A 13,318-nucleotide genomic window follows, 5' to 3' on the forward strand; every position below is an offset into this window, starting at 1 on the left:
TATACCAAATTCAGAGTGAATTAGAAAAATTTACAGCTAAATAAATGCATGGTCTAGATTATAGCCCATTGTCTTGAGGCCAACTTTTAATTTACAAGAGAAACAATGAGGGTACAGAATGCCACAATTCTTGAGTCATCCTTTTAATTTACTTAATTCACCAGGATCATTCTTTTCCAATTTTCTTCCTTTTTCTTTCTCGTTCATCTGGAGATGTCGCAATTTGCAGAGTAGGCCAGTTGCTCCATCTCCCAACTTAGCTTCGAAGCCACCCTTTCATGGCGCGGATAATACTCCTGCAGAATTCATACCACAATTTTTCTCTTTAATACGAATCAACCAAAATTAATTGGAAGTGAACCAAGCATGAAGATAGCGAACATTACGAAAAATCGAAGTGTTAATTCTAATGAAATTTTTTAATTACCTCCATCCTCTTGATCAAGTCCCGGGCGCTAGGGGCAGATACAATGATGTGGCGTGCATTGGGCCTGATGAAACCTTCCTCCACTGCTTTATCGATGAACTGCAGCAAGGGGTTGTAGTACCCATCTACATTCAACATTCCCACCTGCAAAATTTATCTTTAGTATTTTAGGAATGCAAGAAGAGGAAATTTTCAAATCAAGATCAATTTAAAAAATTAGGGCCCGTTTGTTTCGCGAAAAACATTTTTCGAGAAATCATTTTCCTCATTTTCCGGCGTTTATATAATTTAGGAAAATAAATTAACGGAAAAAGATTTTCCTATCAAAACATAAATTCAGAAAAATGATTTCTCTTTAAAAAATTAGAAATTATTTTTCAAAATATGACTTGGTATTAGTGCTTGAACCAGAAACTCTACGCTTGGGCACATGAACAACCCCAATGCTAGTTCTCGGGCCCTTGGCAGCGGGGCAAGGTCCCTAGTGCCTAGGCCCGAGTCCATTGAGGTTGGGCTCGAGACTCTAGTGCCATAGCCTGGGTCCATCTAGGCCACACTCGAGACCCTGACCGCCTAGGTCCATTAAGGCTAGGCTTGGGACATCGGTGCCCGTGCTCGGGACACTAGGCCCAATAATATAGAGACCGAGCTTGGGTCCTCAACGCTCGTGCCCGGTCCATCGAGTCCAAATTTTAAAAAAAAACATTTCTAGTTTTTTAATATTTTATTTTATTATCTTCTTTTCTTTCTTTTTCTTTTTCCTTCTTCCTTCGTCAATCGTTGAGGCCTGACGCTGGCTGTCGCCGAGGATCGGCGACCGGTGGAGGATGAAGGAAAAAGAAAAGAAAAAAATGAAAGAAAAGGAAAAAAAAAAGAAAAATTCATAAATAATATATAATTCGATTTATTTTTAAAAAAATTACAAAAATTGTCCACGTCAGTGCGGCCGTACTATGTAGGATGGTGACGTCCACGTTAGCAATTTCCGATCAAATGAGATTTTTCTTACTCAATAACGGAAAATATTTTCTAGTTCATTTTTAGATCTCGGCCAAACACATGAAAAATAGTCATTTTTTTCTAAAAAATGACTTCCCTGAAAATATTTTTCGGAATCATCATATTTTTCGCGAAAGAAACGGAGAATAAAATTAACTAAAGCAAAAAGATGAATTACCGGTTTGTCATGGATGCCTAGTTGGGCCCAGGTTATCACCTCCAGAAGTTCCTCCATCGTCCCATAACCCCCTTGTAAAAATCATACACCAAATTTACCAACTTCGCCAACAAATTAGTTCGGTTTAGATCATTAGTTTGATGGAGATTCATATGCCATACATAAATCTCGAGAATAGTATGCTTTTTTCTCCCTTTTCGAGGGGGAAAAGACCACCAAAAATCTCAAATTATGCCAATTATGATACATTTATCTCAAACTTTTTTTGTGACACCAAAAACCCCAAGCTATGCACATTGTGACACATTTACCTTCCGTTAGGATTTTGTTAAAAATCTCTGTTAAAACTCTGACGTGGTGCTGACGTGGCGCTCGCGTGGCGCCATATTATTAAAAAAATTTAAAAAAGTCACTGTTCATTGCGAGTTACTGTTCGTCATCTTCGAAGTTACTGTTCATCATCTTCTCGGAGCTCTTCCAGAGCTCGTCCGTCGCTGCTCACTGCCACTTGGACCTCCGAGAGCTTCGTCATAGCTGCTGACCATGGTGGCTGCGAGCTTGAAGCTTGGCCATGGCCGCTCCACTTGAGCTCGAAGCTTGGCTTGATGACGAAGAAGAGGAAGACGATGACGAAGATCCACTTCGGCCAAGTTTCGCCCTCAGGTCAAGCTTCGAGCTCGAGCGGAGCGGCCATGGCCAAGCTTCGAGCTCACAACCGCCATGGTCGGTAGCTACGACGAAGCTCCTGGAGGTCCAGGCGGTAGTGAGCAGCGACGGACGAGCTCCGGAAGAGCTCTGGCCGAGCGAGAAGATGATGAACAGTAACTCACGATGAACAATGATTTTTTTCTGATGTGGCGTCATGCGAGCGCCACATCAGAGTTTTAACGGAAATTTTTAACCGAACCCTAACAGAGGGTAAATGTGTCACTATGTGCATAATTTGGGATTTTGAGTGTAAAAAAAAGTTTGAAGTAAATATGTCACAGTAAATATAGTTTGAGGTTTTTAGTGCTCTTTTCCCATTTTTGGTAAGTGAGCATGAGTATGAGTTTCGAATGTTGCAAATTCAGATTCAGACCAAACCACTTGGGTTCAACATGGGCCGAGTGTCGAAACTAAGCCCGAATTGGTCAAGCCAACCTTGGACCTTGGTCAGAAACCTGATCTGATCTTAGTTGAAATGGAATGAATTCAGTACAAGGCATGAACATGTTTCGAGGGGATTTTTACGTGCGCGCACTACTAACCAGGCAAGGCGATGAAGGCGTCCGAACGTCGAGCCATCTCTGCCTTCCTCTCGTGCATGTCAGCGACTGCCTTCACTTCTCCCACTGTTTCTCCAGTTATCTGCCAGACCACAAACAACTTTTTCTCACCATACGAATCCCCATGCTTAAAACATGCAGATCGAAACCCACCTTCGCCTGTTTTTCATTTTGTCAGAAAAAAACTCACGGAGGGAGAGACGGACACAAGAGAAGGAATAACAGGCTTTTCTTAAAATCTCGTTGTACGGGGCTAGTCAGCATTCGCCCGATGCACGTGAGCCGAGATGGAATAGGCTCGCATGATTTCAAGCCTCAAGGGCGAGTGCGGAACTCATATGGGTGGAGGCCAAACTGGGACACTGACAAAAAGCGAAGAGGGGACACGCTCACGCCATCAAAAGGCGGGTGCAAGGAAGGTACGAGGGTGAAAGCATATCTAACCAGGGGGCATGTGAAAACTAGCAGAGACGGACAAATGCCGTGGACCAGGACAAGCGTACAAATCGAGGGATGGAGTCTCCTGCGATTCGGACGAACCTAGTGTACTCTAGGGCTCCAGCAAGAAAAGAGAGGAGAGGCTCTTTGCTGCTTCTTCCATGCCCCCGCTTGGCCCCAAACTTGATTGGACTTGGCATCCCTGTTCACCGGTTACAGGTTTGTCGGGATTCACATCGTGCGAGTACCGTGATTGGCTTTGTTATTACTCTACGTTGGTGGCACGACAACCGATGTATTAAGATACTGTTCTCAAAGGTAGCATACTAGAAATACGTACCTCTGGAGGCATGAGAGTTTTGGGAATGACGCTGCAAAAACAAGCACGTAATCAATTGACGCTGAGCTTGACCTATTTATCTTCATGATTCTCGCTTTCTTTTTAGCACTGTTTCATGTGATGACGATGACGAGATCACTCACCCGACGACATGGCGGCCCCCGCTGTAGACGGCTTGCGAAACAAGACCCATCAATCCGATGCTCCCTCCTCCATACACTAGATCGATATTCCTCGACACCTTCAACAGCGAAAAAACAACTAAGGCATTACTCGTCATTTTGATGGACCGAACCGCAATATCGATTTACTTTCTTATGCAAAGGACTTGCCACACCAAAGCAAACGAAGAGAACTACAGGGATATAACTAAAGCGTAAAAATAGAGAGAGAGGCAAAGCAAACCAGTTCTTTGCCGAGCTCAATAGCAGCATCCTTATAGCTGCTCTTCTTCCCTTGGCTGCTCCCACAGAACACACATACCCTCTTGAACTTTGATGATTGCTTCATCTCCATCTCTCTCTCTCTCTCTCTCTCTCTCTCTCTCTCTCTCTCTCTCTCTCTCTCTCTCTCTCTCTCTCTGTGGTGATTATGAAAAGATGCAAAGCCTTTCCTATTCCCGGGCTGAGACTGATATGAGAGGAGCTGAGTTTGTATATAAAATCGATGGACGAAGGATTCTTCTTTGGCTCTTCTCGTTTTATGGCAATGCAAATCAGCACAACCCTAGCACTAGCAGCTTCAATCATAGTCACAAAGCCATGCATGTAGGGTCCACCTTTGTTTTATCTCTTGCGGGCTCCACCGCTTCAATTCCTCGACACGGATTCTAGGATTGTTCTCTAATCAACTTTTGCCAGCCATGTCCGGACCTTTGAAACAATGAAAACATGGACTCAATATATTTGATTTGAAGTTAGTAGGAACAAATATCCCCGGGCTAGAAAATGTATGTCTAGCATACTTATCGGAAATATTCTAAGTATATTCATTCTGTGCCGCATCAATTATAATCGAAAGAATGACACTTGACTTAATAAAATAAGACGGATTCTTTATTCTTTTTAATTGTTGAGAATAAGGAATCATCTTCATTTCTTGCACCCCCAAAGCCTTAAACCACCCACCCCATGGTTGGCAGAATCGTTGCATGCACCGGAGACTCCCCTCCATACTTTATTTCTCACTCTCAATTGGACCAAACCACACCCATCTCATCATGTGCTCTCTATACCCTCGCTTTCGTTTTGGGGTCTAAAATACTCCTCATTGAAATTCTCTCGACTGAATGATGGGGTATACACGTCCTCAAGAAATGTGCAATCGCTACTATTTCTAAGACTAATTCAATCGACAGCAAAGTACCTGCACTTCATCGTTTCACAAACCCAAAGTAGGATCGAGTGAGCTTGTCTTTGACGGAATCGGGATGGTGGTGACTGGTTAGAAATATTGCCCGATCCCGACATTCAAGTCTCAAATGATTCGATTGCAATACCTCAAATCAAGAGCTTGAAACCACTTTGGAAACAGCTTCAAAGACCCCTTTTGACAAAGGACTTCCAATAATTGATCCATTCTAAAGAGGTGATTCCTTTTCTTTGGATAAGGAGGAGGAAGGACTTATTATGTGGTCACCATCGTGCAGTCCCCTTTTTGACACTGGAATGACTCAATCCACACTTACCACGGAGGTGAGTTGGCGTAGAAAGAATGAGACTTGCGCACTCCATAAATGTGGGCACAGCGTCTCTATTCACACAAAGGTCTACAGCGAACACCAAAGATTTTTTCGTTCTTCTTTTTTCCAACTTTGATCGTCAGAGCACATAAGACTGAAAGGTCGGCTTTATGGGAATGTTCTCGGTGGGACAACAAGAACAACTCGCACTGCATTTACCGCTTTCTCGACGTCAGTCGAAAGCGATCTGTCGAAGGTTGTCAAGTGGAATTTCCCTCGCAAGAATTCAGCTCTTTCCCTGTTGCGAAGGTAGTGGAATCTCTTTGTTGCTTTGTTTGACTCTGAATGAATCTCTTCCCATCATGTTCCCACTTGCATCGCTTTGCAAGACCTTTCTCATTCCAAAGCCCCCTTAGATTTCTACTTCCATCACATTTCTCAGCGCAATCAATTCCCTCGCGATGGATATATCTGTCAAGAAGATAAAACATAGCCAGGAAAGCAATTCAATTTCAATCATGAGAAAGCAATATGTGAGAGTACGTTACATCAGGATATGTTTATTGATTTGTATTCAAAATCAAATTTAAAGAATAGGAAAGAGTGAAAAGTGACCACCGACTTTTGATTTGTCTATGGAGAATGTACGCGGCTCTCTTCGCTCCATCAAACCCTCAATCATCAGAGCAGAAGAGTGCTTAATTTCAGGGTAAGCAAATGTGTACCCGCAAAATGATATATTTAGTTCGACATCATGCATGTGAACCCAGGTCATATGGGTCTTGGAATTTTAGGTTGGAATCAAATTTTAGCTAGAAAAACGCACGTAATTGAGACATTGCATGGAGTTTGGGGACCACTTCTTCACCTCAAGAGTCATTATCTTGGAAATCAATTGGTTAAGCTATGGACAGATCGTATCCAGTTGTTAATTGAGCAATTGAATGGTCAACATAATCACCAAAATGCTTAAAAGTTAACCTCGATGAAGACTTTCGATTCAAAATAGCAGCGCGAAAAGCTTAGTAAATTGCATATAATAATGCACATAGGGGAGGAATTATGAGCTGCGACGACCTTTTTGATATTCCGTTCAACAAAGTAGAGTAAGCTTTACTTTTGATGCAAGATGATGATTAAACTACATGCTTTTCTCTCAATAATCACTTGAGGAACTTAGAAAAACAGGCCATTAGTCAAAAAACACAAAAAAGGGACCCGCACATCTTCAATAACTAACCAAGTTACATCCCCCACTTCAAAAGGAGGGACCTACTTCCAAATTCCTAATGCTTTGCTTATGTCCCATGTGATAGAATAGAATATACTTTTCTTTCAAAGCAATTTTACTTCTTTTTTCATTTTTCGTGTTTTTGGATTCTCTCTCTCACACACGCAAGCGTGCGCAGCACTTAGTCACGGGCTACTTGCAAGTTTCTTATGATTCAGTTCATTTGGGCTTGAACTCTAGATCAAGAGATTGATTATGGACTTGCCAGGAAAATCTTCGTCATCGTCGCACTGCTCATTTGGGTTTTTAGCGGCTTGAATTTATCTTGATATGTGATTGATTTGATATAATAAATCAATCTAACCGATGATATTTTTCTGTGCGTTGTTTGTGATTTCCCTACACCCCTCCGATCTAAAGAGGAGCACATTAATTATGTGACAACTTTGATCTTCCAAGAATTAGCATTTGCATTTCTTACCATTGTCAACCATGAATGACACTTGCTGCAAATTTTGCCTCCGAAGCTTCTGCTTGTACTTTTAAAATGAAGGACAAGCTGTCTTCATTGTCTTAGCTACAACATGCATCGGCTACAATATGTCTCTCTTAACATGTAAATATCTCTTACTTCTATATCTTCCTCCCAATCAATGAAAGAATCACCATATGTCGTCCCTTTCTGTTAACTTCTTATAAGGCAATCAATGTACATATATCATTGATTTGTTCTCCGCTCAATCTTCGTCAACAGAGAAGTCTGGCTCCGCTGGCTTCTGTAGCGATGCAATGGCACTTGGGTCTGAGCCATAATGACTATGCCCACCGCCTAACCTTGTGCTTGCGGCTAGCCTAGTCGCGTATGAAGCCAGTCCTGAGGTGGTCGGGACCTTTTTGGCGGCCTTAACACACTGTTTGAGGCTCTCTTGAGCCTTAAGCTCGGCGACTTCCTTCCGCTTCTTGAACCGGCGCCATGCAGCTTGTATGAAGCAAACGGCCCATGTTCGCCAATGATGCGAGTAGAACCTGAACTTGTGCCGCAGCTGCTTGCTGTGCAGCCTCCGGAACTGTGATGCCACAAACTTCAAGTCTTCCGCGCTAAGGGCAAATGCCTCAACTTCTGATATGGATTTGACTGTCCGGGTCGATGACGGGAGGATCACGCTCAGGCGCGGGTCCAGGGCCCACGTGAGCAGTTCTTCTCCGCAGAAGTCGCCAGGTCCAATGCAGCATGAATTGAAGAAACCGGTGCGTCCGCCGTTGGTGGTGTAAGAGTCAAGATGGCCTCGAATGATGAAGAGCATCTCGTTGACGGGATCGCCTTCACGCACTAGGAATGTGCCTTCGGTGCACAAGGTGGGTTTCAGCCTCTCGCAGATCGCATCCAGCATTCCTTCATCCATTTGATCAAATAACGGTACCTGTTTATTCACCAAGAAACAAATTCAAACATGAGTATCAGTATTCTGCAGCCTAATTGATATCAGTTTCCCACAAATGAAGTTGACTAACATCAGAATAGCTATTTTTTGTTGTTGGGGCATATCGAAGCTCGACTGTCATGTCGACTTAATTAGGAACCATAGTACGACACATATGGATGACTAATGAAGTTGCCTAGTGGCGATAGTTTCAGACTTACACGTCGAACTAGATCGAGGCACAGATGACGCTTGATGTCCCTCCTGAGATCCACGGGAAGGCCTTTCAGAATAGTTTCCTCATCGACGCCTCTAGTGGCAATCCACCTGAACTGGTCATGTTTTCGAACGGATTGCTTCAGCTTCGGAGGTAGTTGCCTGTGATGCATCCACTGTTCTGTATCTGTTCTCTTGATCCTCCACTCTTCCAGTCGGACCGTAGTAGATTGGAGGTATGTCTGTTAGATGAGCACATTAGTATCTAACATTACCTGTTTAAGTAAACTGAAGCATTCTGCATCGTTTTCAATACTTGTTCAGTTATTAAATTTTTTTTAAACTGAAGAACACATATAGGAAATGAAAGAAGAAAAATGGTGAGTCATTCATTCTTACTTGCATATTTCCAATCAGCAATCCAAAGAGAACCAGCCCTAGAGTCGCAATGATTATGGCAAAAATAATTTCTCCGACATATGTGCTCGTTGAGAGATTTTGTCCCAAAGAACTGCAAGTGCAATCAAAGATCATCATCTGAACTCGACAGTAGTTGAACAAGAATGATATTTGACTCTAAATGTAGATATAGAAAAAGAAAGAGCATCTTGGCAAATCTATCTGTGGTTTCCAACCATAGTGCTTAAATTTCAGATATAGTCAAGCATATAGAGAAAAGTTTCAGATGTATACGGTAAGGCAAGAATGTTAGAGCATGTCCATTGATCATAGTCAAACACGAAACCTTGTACCGTTATAAAGAAGAAAATTGGTACAAACTACTAATTCCAGAAACAGAGTAATCTCCTGTTATCTTACCTCAGATTCCTCAAGCCCCACCAAAGGCAGTAAAAGTACTTGTTGAAGAACGGAGATGCAGTCACTTCTGATGTCACCGCATCGCTATATATGCCAAACTCATAAAAACCACTCGAGGGATTGCATAAGCCAGAGACATTGCTTGACTGGAACCAGGCAGTCCTGTTGAAATCATTTGCCCTGTGGCAATCGAAGAAACCATACTCACAAGATGGCTTCTGATCATAGCATACTCTTCTCCAGCATGCCTCCTGTCTTTCTATTGATAACAGGTACCAACAAGCTCCTAAAACCTGTTTAAAAAGAGGAAGAAGAGCATTAACAGAGTTAAAATTAATCTCGATTGAAATGGGATACGTAAAAGATGGCAGCGAGAGATCATGAATGTCCAGAAGATCAACTACTAAACCTTCCACTGGAATCACCTCTAGATTATATGGAAACACTGTTCTGAGGTTCTCTGTAATTCTGTACTTACATGGCTTGCCAACATATAAAGCATCAGATTATAAGCTGCTCCTGCCCATGCTGTCTCCGTGACAACGCCAGCGGCCTTGACGATTTGAGATGAAAGTGGGAATATAAGAAAGAGTTTTGGGATAAATTGAAAAATTATGATAAAACGGAGGACATTTTTGGTATTAGTCATTGTTGAACCCTTGAGATTGGGGATAACAAGCCATAGCAGCGCCTAAAAGATTGATAAAAATGAAAAAATCCGTAAGCCATTGTGCGCAAGTAAGTTTTCAGCATGCCAGAGAATGACTTGTACTAGAAATTCTGGATTTTTACCTGAGGAAGTGGTAAGGCAGCAATAAGATCGATCCAGAAGTCCTTGCGGAAGTACCTCAAGGCAATCTGTGATGAGCCAACAACAAGTTCACCTCTCCCGAAGACTCGGGAAGATGGCGCAACGTAAGCTGTACGAAACCGAACAAACATCTGAATCATGTAAAACACATCGGCCACCGACCTTACTATAGTAAGGGCAACTTCAAGCGGTATCCCTATTTCCATGCATTGTTCCTCCCAAACTACAGGCAAATAAAAGAAGAGGGGGTCCACAAACAGAGAAACCAAAGATGCCACCAAGAAAATCTTGTTCCACCGGTGAATGGTTTGTCCTCGAGGATCCAATATTTTTCGCTTCACTCTCTCGTAATCCTCGGAAAACACTCTTCGCAGCACTTTAGCTTTCATGGACTTCCCTGTTTTCTCAGGCGTGGCTTTTGGTTCATATAGCTTATTCCCATTAATCTTGTAGTTCAGTTTAACGTTTCCATCGCCTTTTACCATAGGGAGCTTTGCTAGATGATGATCCTCTTGAAATCTGGTTGGTTTAGAGTGAATGTTAGATATTGAAGATTGAACGTACTTAAGAAATGGCTATGTACTAAAATGGCAAATCAAATGATCATGGTATTCAGAATCCAAAAAACAGCAAGAATTTGGCATAGATTCAGGAACTAGGAAGAGACAAACCTGACAGCTCTTGAATTATCATATCCCATAGTGCTTGAGTACAAGTTCCTTGGTGAAAGCCACAATTGATCACGGAAATCTATCATACAAGAAGACTGGTATATGTACTGATCAATGAGCCATCCTTTTCTTTTTCACGAGTATCTACTATCAACTTGTGAAATCAGAAGAAAGTGACTTGGGATGCCCTCGAAGCCACAAGAGTCAAAAGCCCTTGTATGGCTTTCTTTAGCCATGAATCATGTGAAGAAATAAAATAAAGATACACCAACTTGAAGCCTGAACCTTTTGAGCCTTAAAACGCCTTTCTGTGACAGAGTGTAGGTCAAAACGTGTGACCTATATACACTTTAGAATGTGAACTCCAACAAGTCGAAAACTTTTGGTCTTTCTTAAACTTTGCAATGAGCAGAACCTTTAAGACTGAAATGAATCACACATTACCATGACTCTATATATCTCCAAAAAAAGGAAAAGGAGCAATTTGCACATAGACTGAAAAGTAACCCAGATGCTTGGACAGCAACAACTTGCACAAGAAACCTCGGAAACCAATTTGCAGTAAGGAAAAACACTTGGGCTTTAAAAGAAGACAAGGCCAACCAATTCAAGACCCAGATTGACTTCAAAATTCAAAATCCTCAGTCTGGTTATCAAGCATGAACTGGAGAGAGAGAGAGAGAGAGAGAGAGAGAGAGAGAGAGAGAGAAGAGAGAGAGAGAGAGCTCACAAGTGTATTGCTTTTCTCAGTAGCTGACACCATGAAAGTCGCAGACTTGCAGACTCGAACTTCACTAAGAATGCATAGATCAGCTCAGAAAGAATTCGGAATGGCATTTTTCAACTCCGAGATTGGAGGAGGGAAGGAAGATGCCAAAAGTGGAAACTTTGGCAAAATGGGAAGCGAGGATCAACTTTCAATGTTCACAAACAGTACGAAGCCGACCCTCGTTGTGATCGTCGCTTGTTACAAACACTCATGACCCATCATGAGTTGTGCAGCCCCCTATGTTAGACATTTCGGAATTTCAAGAAAATGACAACGCACCTGATCCATCAGCATTTAAAAGCTGGCCTCTGTTTTTTTTATTATATAATCACTAGAGAAATGCGAAAAAGGACAAAGAAACGGGTGACAACAAGAAAAAGAAATTGTTGGGTCGTGGCTTTCGTTCTTCTTTTGCAAAGATCAAAAGTTGACTTAGTTTGATACGCATAGCTATGGAATCTTGACACGTGTGCTCACTTCTTTGAGCCAGGCCTTCATTAGTGACAGAACTTGCTGCTTGCTCCGCTGGGTTACATCTCTCCTTTGTTAATCAACGCACATTTTAGCATTAAATTCGTCATTAAGACAGGTAACAAGAAAGATGTCATAGGGACGAGCACTCTAAGAAATCTTCAATTTTTACGATCAACCGGTATAATTTGTGATTTGGTCCGCACTAGGCCTATCTTTCTGATATAATGAGTTGGCCACGAAAAGACTGCTTTTTTATTGGGGAAGGGGGTCAATACACTCCTTTTTTTTTACCATCTAGATGAGATGTGAGAGGAATGCATTGTAATAATATCATCTTCTAAACAAACACGTTGGAAAATATGCGCAAGAAATCAAAGTCCAAACCGTCTGACATGCCGTTCATCGAGTGTAATATCCAAAAGACAAATCTTGCTGTTTCCACGTTGAATCCGCTCGAAGAAGAAGCAATCCCTTTGGTCGTTGATGTCCATTGTCATTCTAATGATCCGCCATTAATGTTCCTTTTTTTTTTTTTTGCTAGAAAACCATTAATGTTCCTTATAAAACAAAGAGAGAGAGAGAGAGAGAGAGGGAGGGAGGGAGGGAATCGCAAGGCAGAAGCAGAGCAGAAAGAGTTTTACTCTTTCTGGATTTATCGTTCGTACTGGGTAGACGTCCTTTCACTTCCCTCCGGACCAACCTCGAACGAAGATTTTCTAATTATCTCATCCTCTGGAGCTAACTCAAACCCATTTTGTATTGCATCCAGGTAATAACAGAGCAATTAACACAACACCCAGATGTGAATGAGATCTGGGCATGGTCTGAACACTGTCGAAAGCATGGAAATTCTTCCTTGAATCGAACGAAGTGGATGACAGATGCAGACATTGACTGGTGGTGGGGATTGGTTATCCTAACCAGGCCGCAAGTGGGTCCCCCCCACAATTCAATGTTCCTCGTCCTCGTCCGATTGGCGGTGGGAAGTCTTTGCAAAACGCAAGCAAACTCCTCTACTTGGCCATACAGAGCCTCGACTCTTCATCAGTCCCTCAGTTTACAGAATATTGAAATAGTTGCCCATCTGCGATCACGAAGCGCCCGAATTACGCAATTTTAGGGGGACTAATATGTTATTTCGTATATTTATTTCTTGGGGAACGATGGAAAATTTAAGGTTTAAAAAGCAGACAAGCCAACGAGACCTCGGCCCGAACCAGCTCCTTTTGTTGTACAGTCGAAACCGAATGACCACCCCCGCATTCAATGATGTCCTCTCCTCACTCAGCCGCCGCTTCTTCAATAATGTTTTTGCTCTCATTCATAGTCCCCTAATTTTCTTCATTTTCTTCTATTTAGTAGTGCTAAAAGAAAAGAAAATGTAATGATAATGTACGCATCTCGAAATGATGGAGGTAGAGAATAATGGGAAAGTGACGAATCCGGTTTTTGGGGTTTCGGAAATAAAATCAAATCGTTAGTGCAGTAAAAACGATATGAACGAAGTTGTGGATGCGCGAGAGATATATAGGTTGATGCGATAAAATTGAATGTATTTCGGATTGCAATTTAGGC

The 13,318-nt window shown here is 42.1% G+C and overlaps 2 protein-coding genes across 5 annotated transcripts; both read right to left on the minus strand.

Moving 5' to 3' along the window:
• LOC115670783 (cytokinin riboside 5'-monophosphate phosphoribohydrolase LOG1) lies at positions 1-4,338 on the minus strand. Its single transcript, XM_056309256.1, has 8 exons — positions 4,234-4,338; positions 4,056-4,199; positions 3,794-3,891; positions 3,651-3,681; positions 2,855-2,954; positions 1,605-1,675; positions 428-571; positions 1-296 (listed from the first exon to the last, which is right to left on the minus strand). Exons 2-8 carry the CDS (start codon positions 4,164-4,166, stop codon positions 204-206), a joined length of 648 nt encoding a protein of 215 aa, XP_056165231.1. The 5' UTR covers positions 4,167-4,199; positions 4,234-4,338; the 3' UTR covers positions 1-203.
• Positions 4,339-7,179: 2,841 nt separating this feature from the next.
• Positions 7,180-12,564, minus strand: LOC115670885 (protein CNGC15b). Of its 4 annotated transcripts, none has more exons than XM_056309382.1 (8): positions 12,311-12,564; positions 12,128-12,264; positions 9,811-10,348; positions 9,497-9,709; positions 9,019-9,311; positions 8,599-8,710; positions 8,205-8,441; positions 7,180-7,983 (listed from the first exon to the last, which is right to left on the minus strand). In XM_056309382.1, the coding sequence occupies exons 2-8, from the start codon at positions 12,238-12,240 to the stop codon at positions 7,300-7,302; spliced, it is 2,190 nt and encodes a 729-aa protein (XP_056165357.1). In that variant the 5' UTR covers positions 12,241-12,264; positions 12,311-12,564; the 3' UTR covers positions 7,180-7,299. The 4 variants fall into 4 exon arrangements, with proteins under 4 accessions (XP_056165357.1, XP_056165359.1, XP_056165356.1 ...); XM_056309384.1 differs by lacking the exons at positions 12,128-12,264; positions 12,311-12,564 and adding exons at positions 10,501-10,595; positions 11,231-12,085 and having other exon boundaries at positions 9,497-9,571; XM_056309381.1 differs by lacking the exons at positions 12,128-12,264; positions 12,311-12,564 and adding exons at positions 10,501-10,595; positions 11,231-12,083.
• Between the last annotated feature and the right edge of the window lie 754 nt (positions 12,565-13,318).

The sequence above is a fragment of the Syzygium oleosum genome, unplaced genomic scaffold (genome assembly GCF_021117445.2).
Source record: "Syzygium oleosum isolate NSW1041296 unplaced genomic scaffold, Sole_v2.1 Sole_v2.03, whole genome shotgun sequence".
Classification (NCBI taxonomy): Eukaryota; Viridiplantae; Streptophyta; class Magnoliopsida; order Myrtales; family Myrtaceae; genus Syzygium; species Syzygium oleosum.

Coding starts and splice junctions, on each gene's coding strand:
- LOC115670783 (XM_056309256.1), bottom strand. CDS start 4,166: ATGGAGATGAAGCAATCATCAAAGTTCAAGAGGGTATGTGTGTTCTGT. Junction 1,676..2,854: donor CGCCTTCATCGCCTTGCCTG/GTTAGTAGTGCG, acceptor GATTTTTACAAG/GGGGTTATGGGACGATGGAG. Junction 297..427: donor ACTTGATCAAGAGGATGGAG/GTAATTAAAAAA, acceptor TGAATTCTGCAG/GAGTATTATCCGCGCCATGA.
- LOC115670885 (XM_056309381.1), bottom strand. CDS start 11,263: ATGGTGTCAGCTACTGAGAAAAGCAATACACTT. Junction 8,442..8,598: donor TGCTGATTGGAAATATGCAA/GTAAGAATGAAT, acceptor CTCATCTAACAG/ACATACCTCCAATCTACTAC. Junction 7,984..8,204: donor GCCTCGATCTAGTTCGACGT/GTAAGTCTGAAA, acceptor GTGAATAAACAG/GTACCGTTATTTGATCAAAT.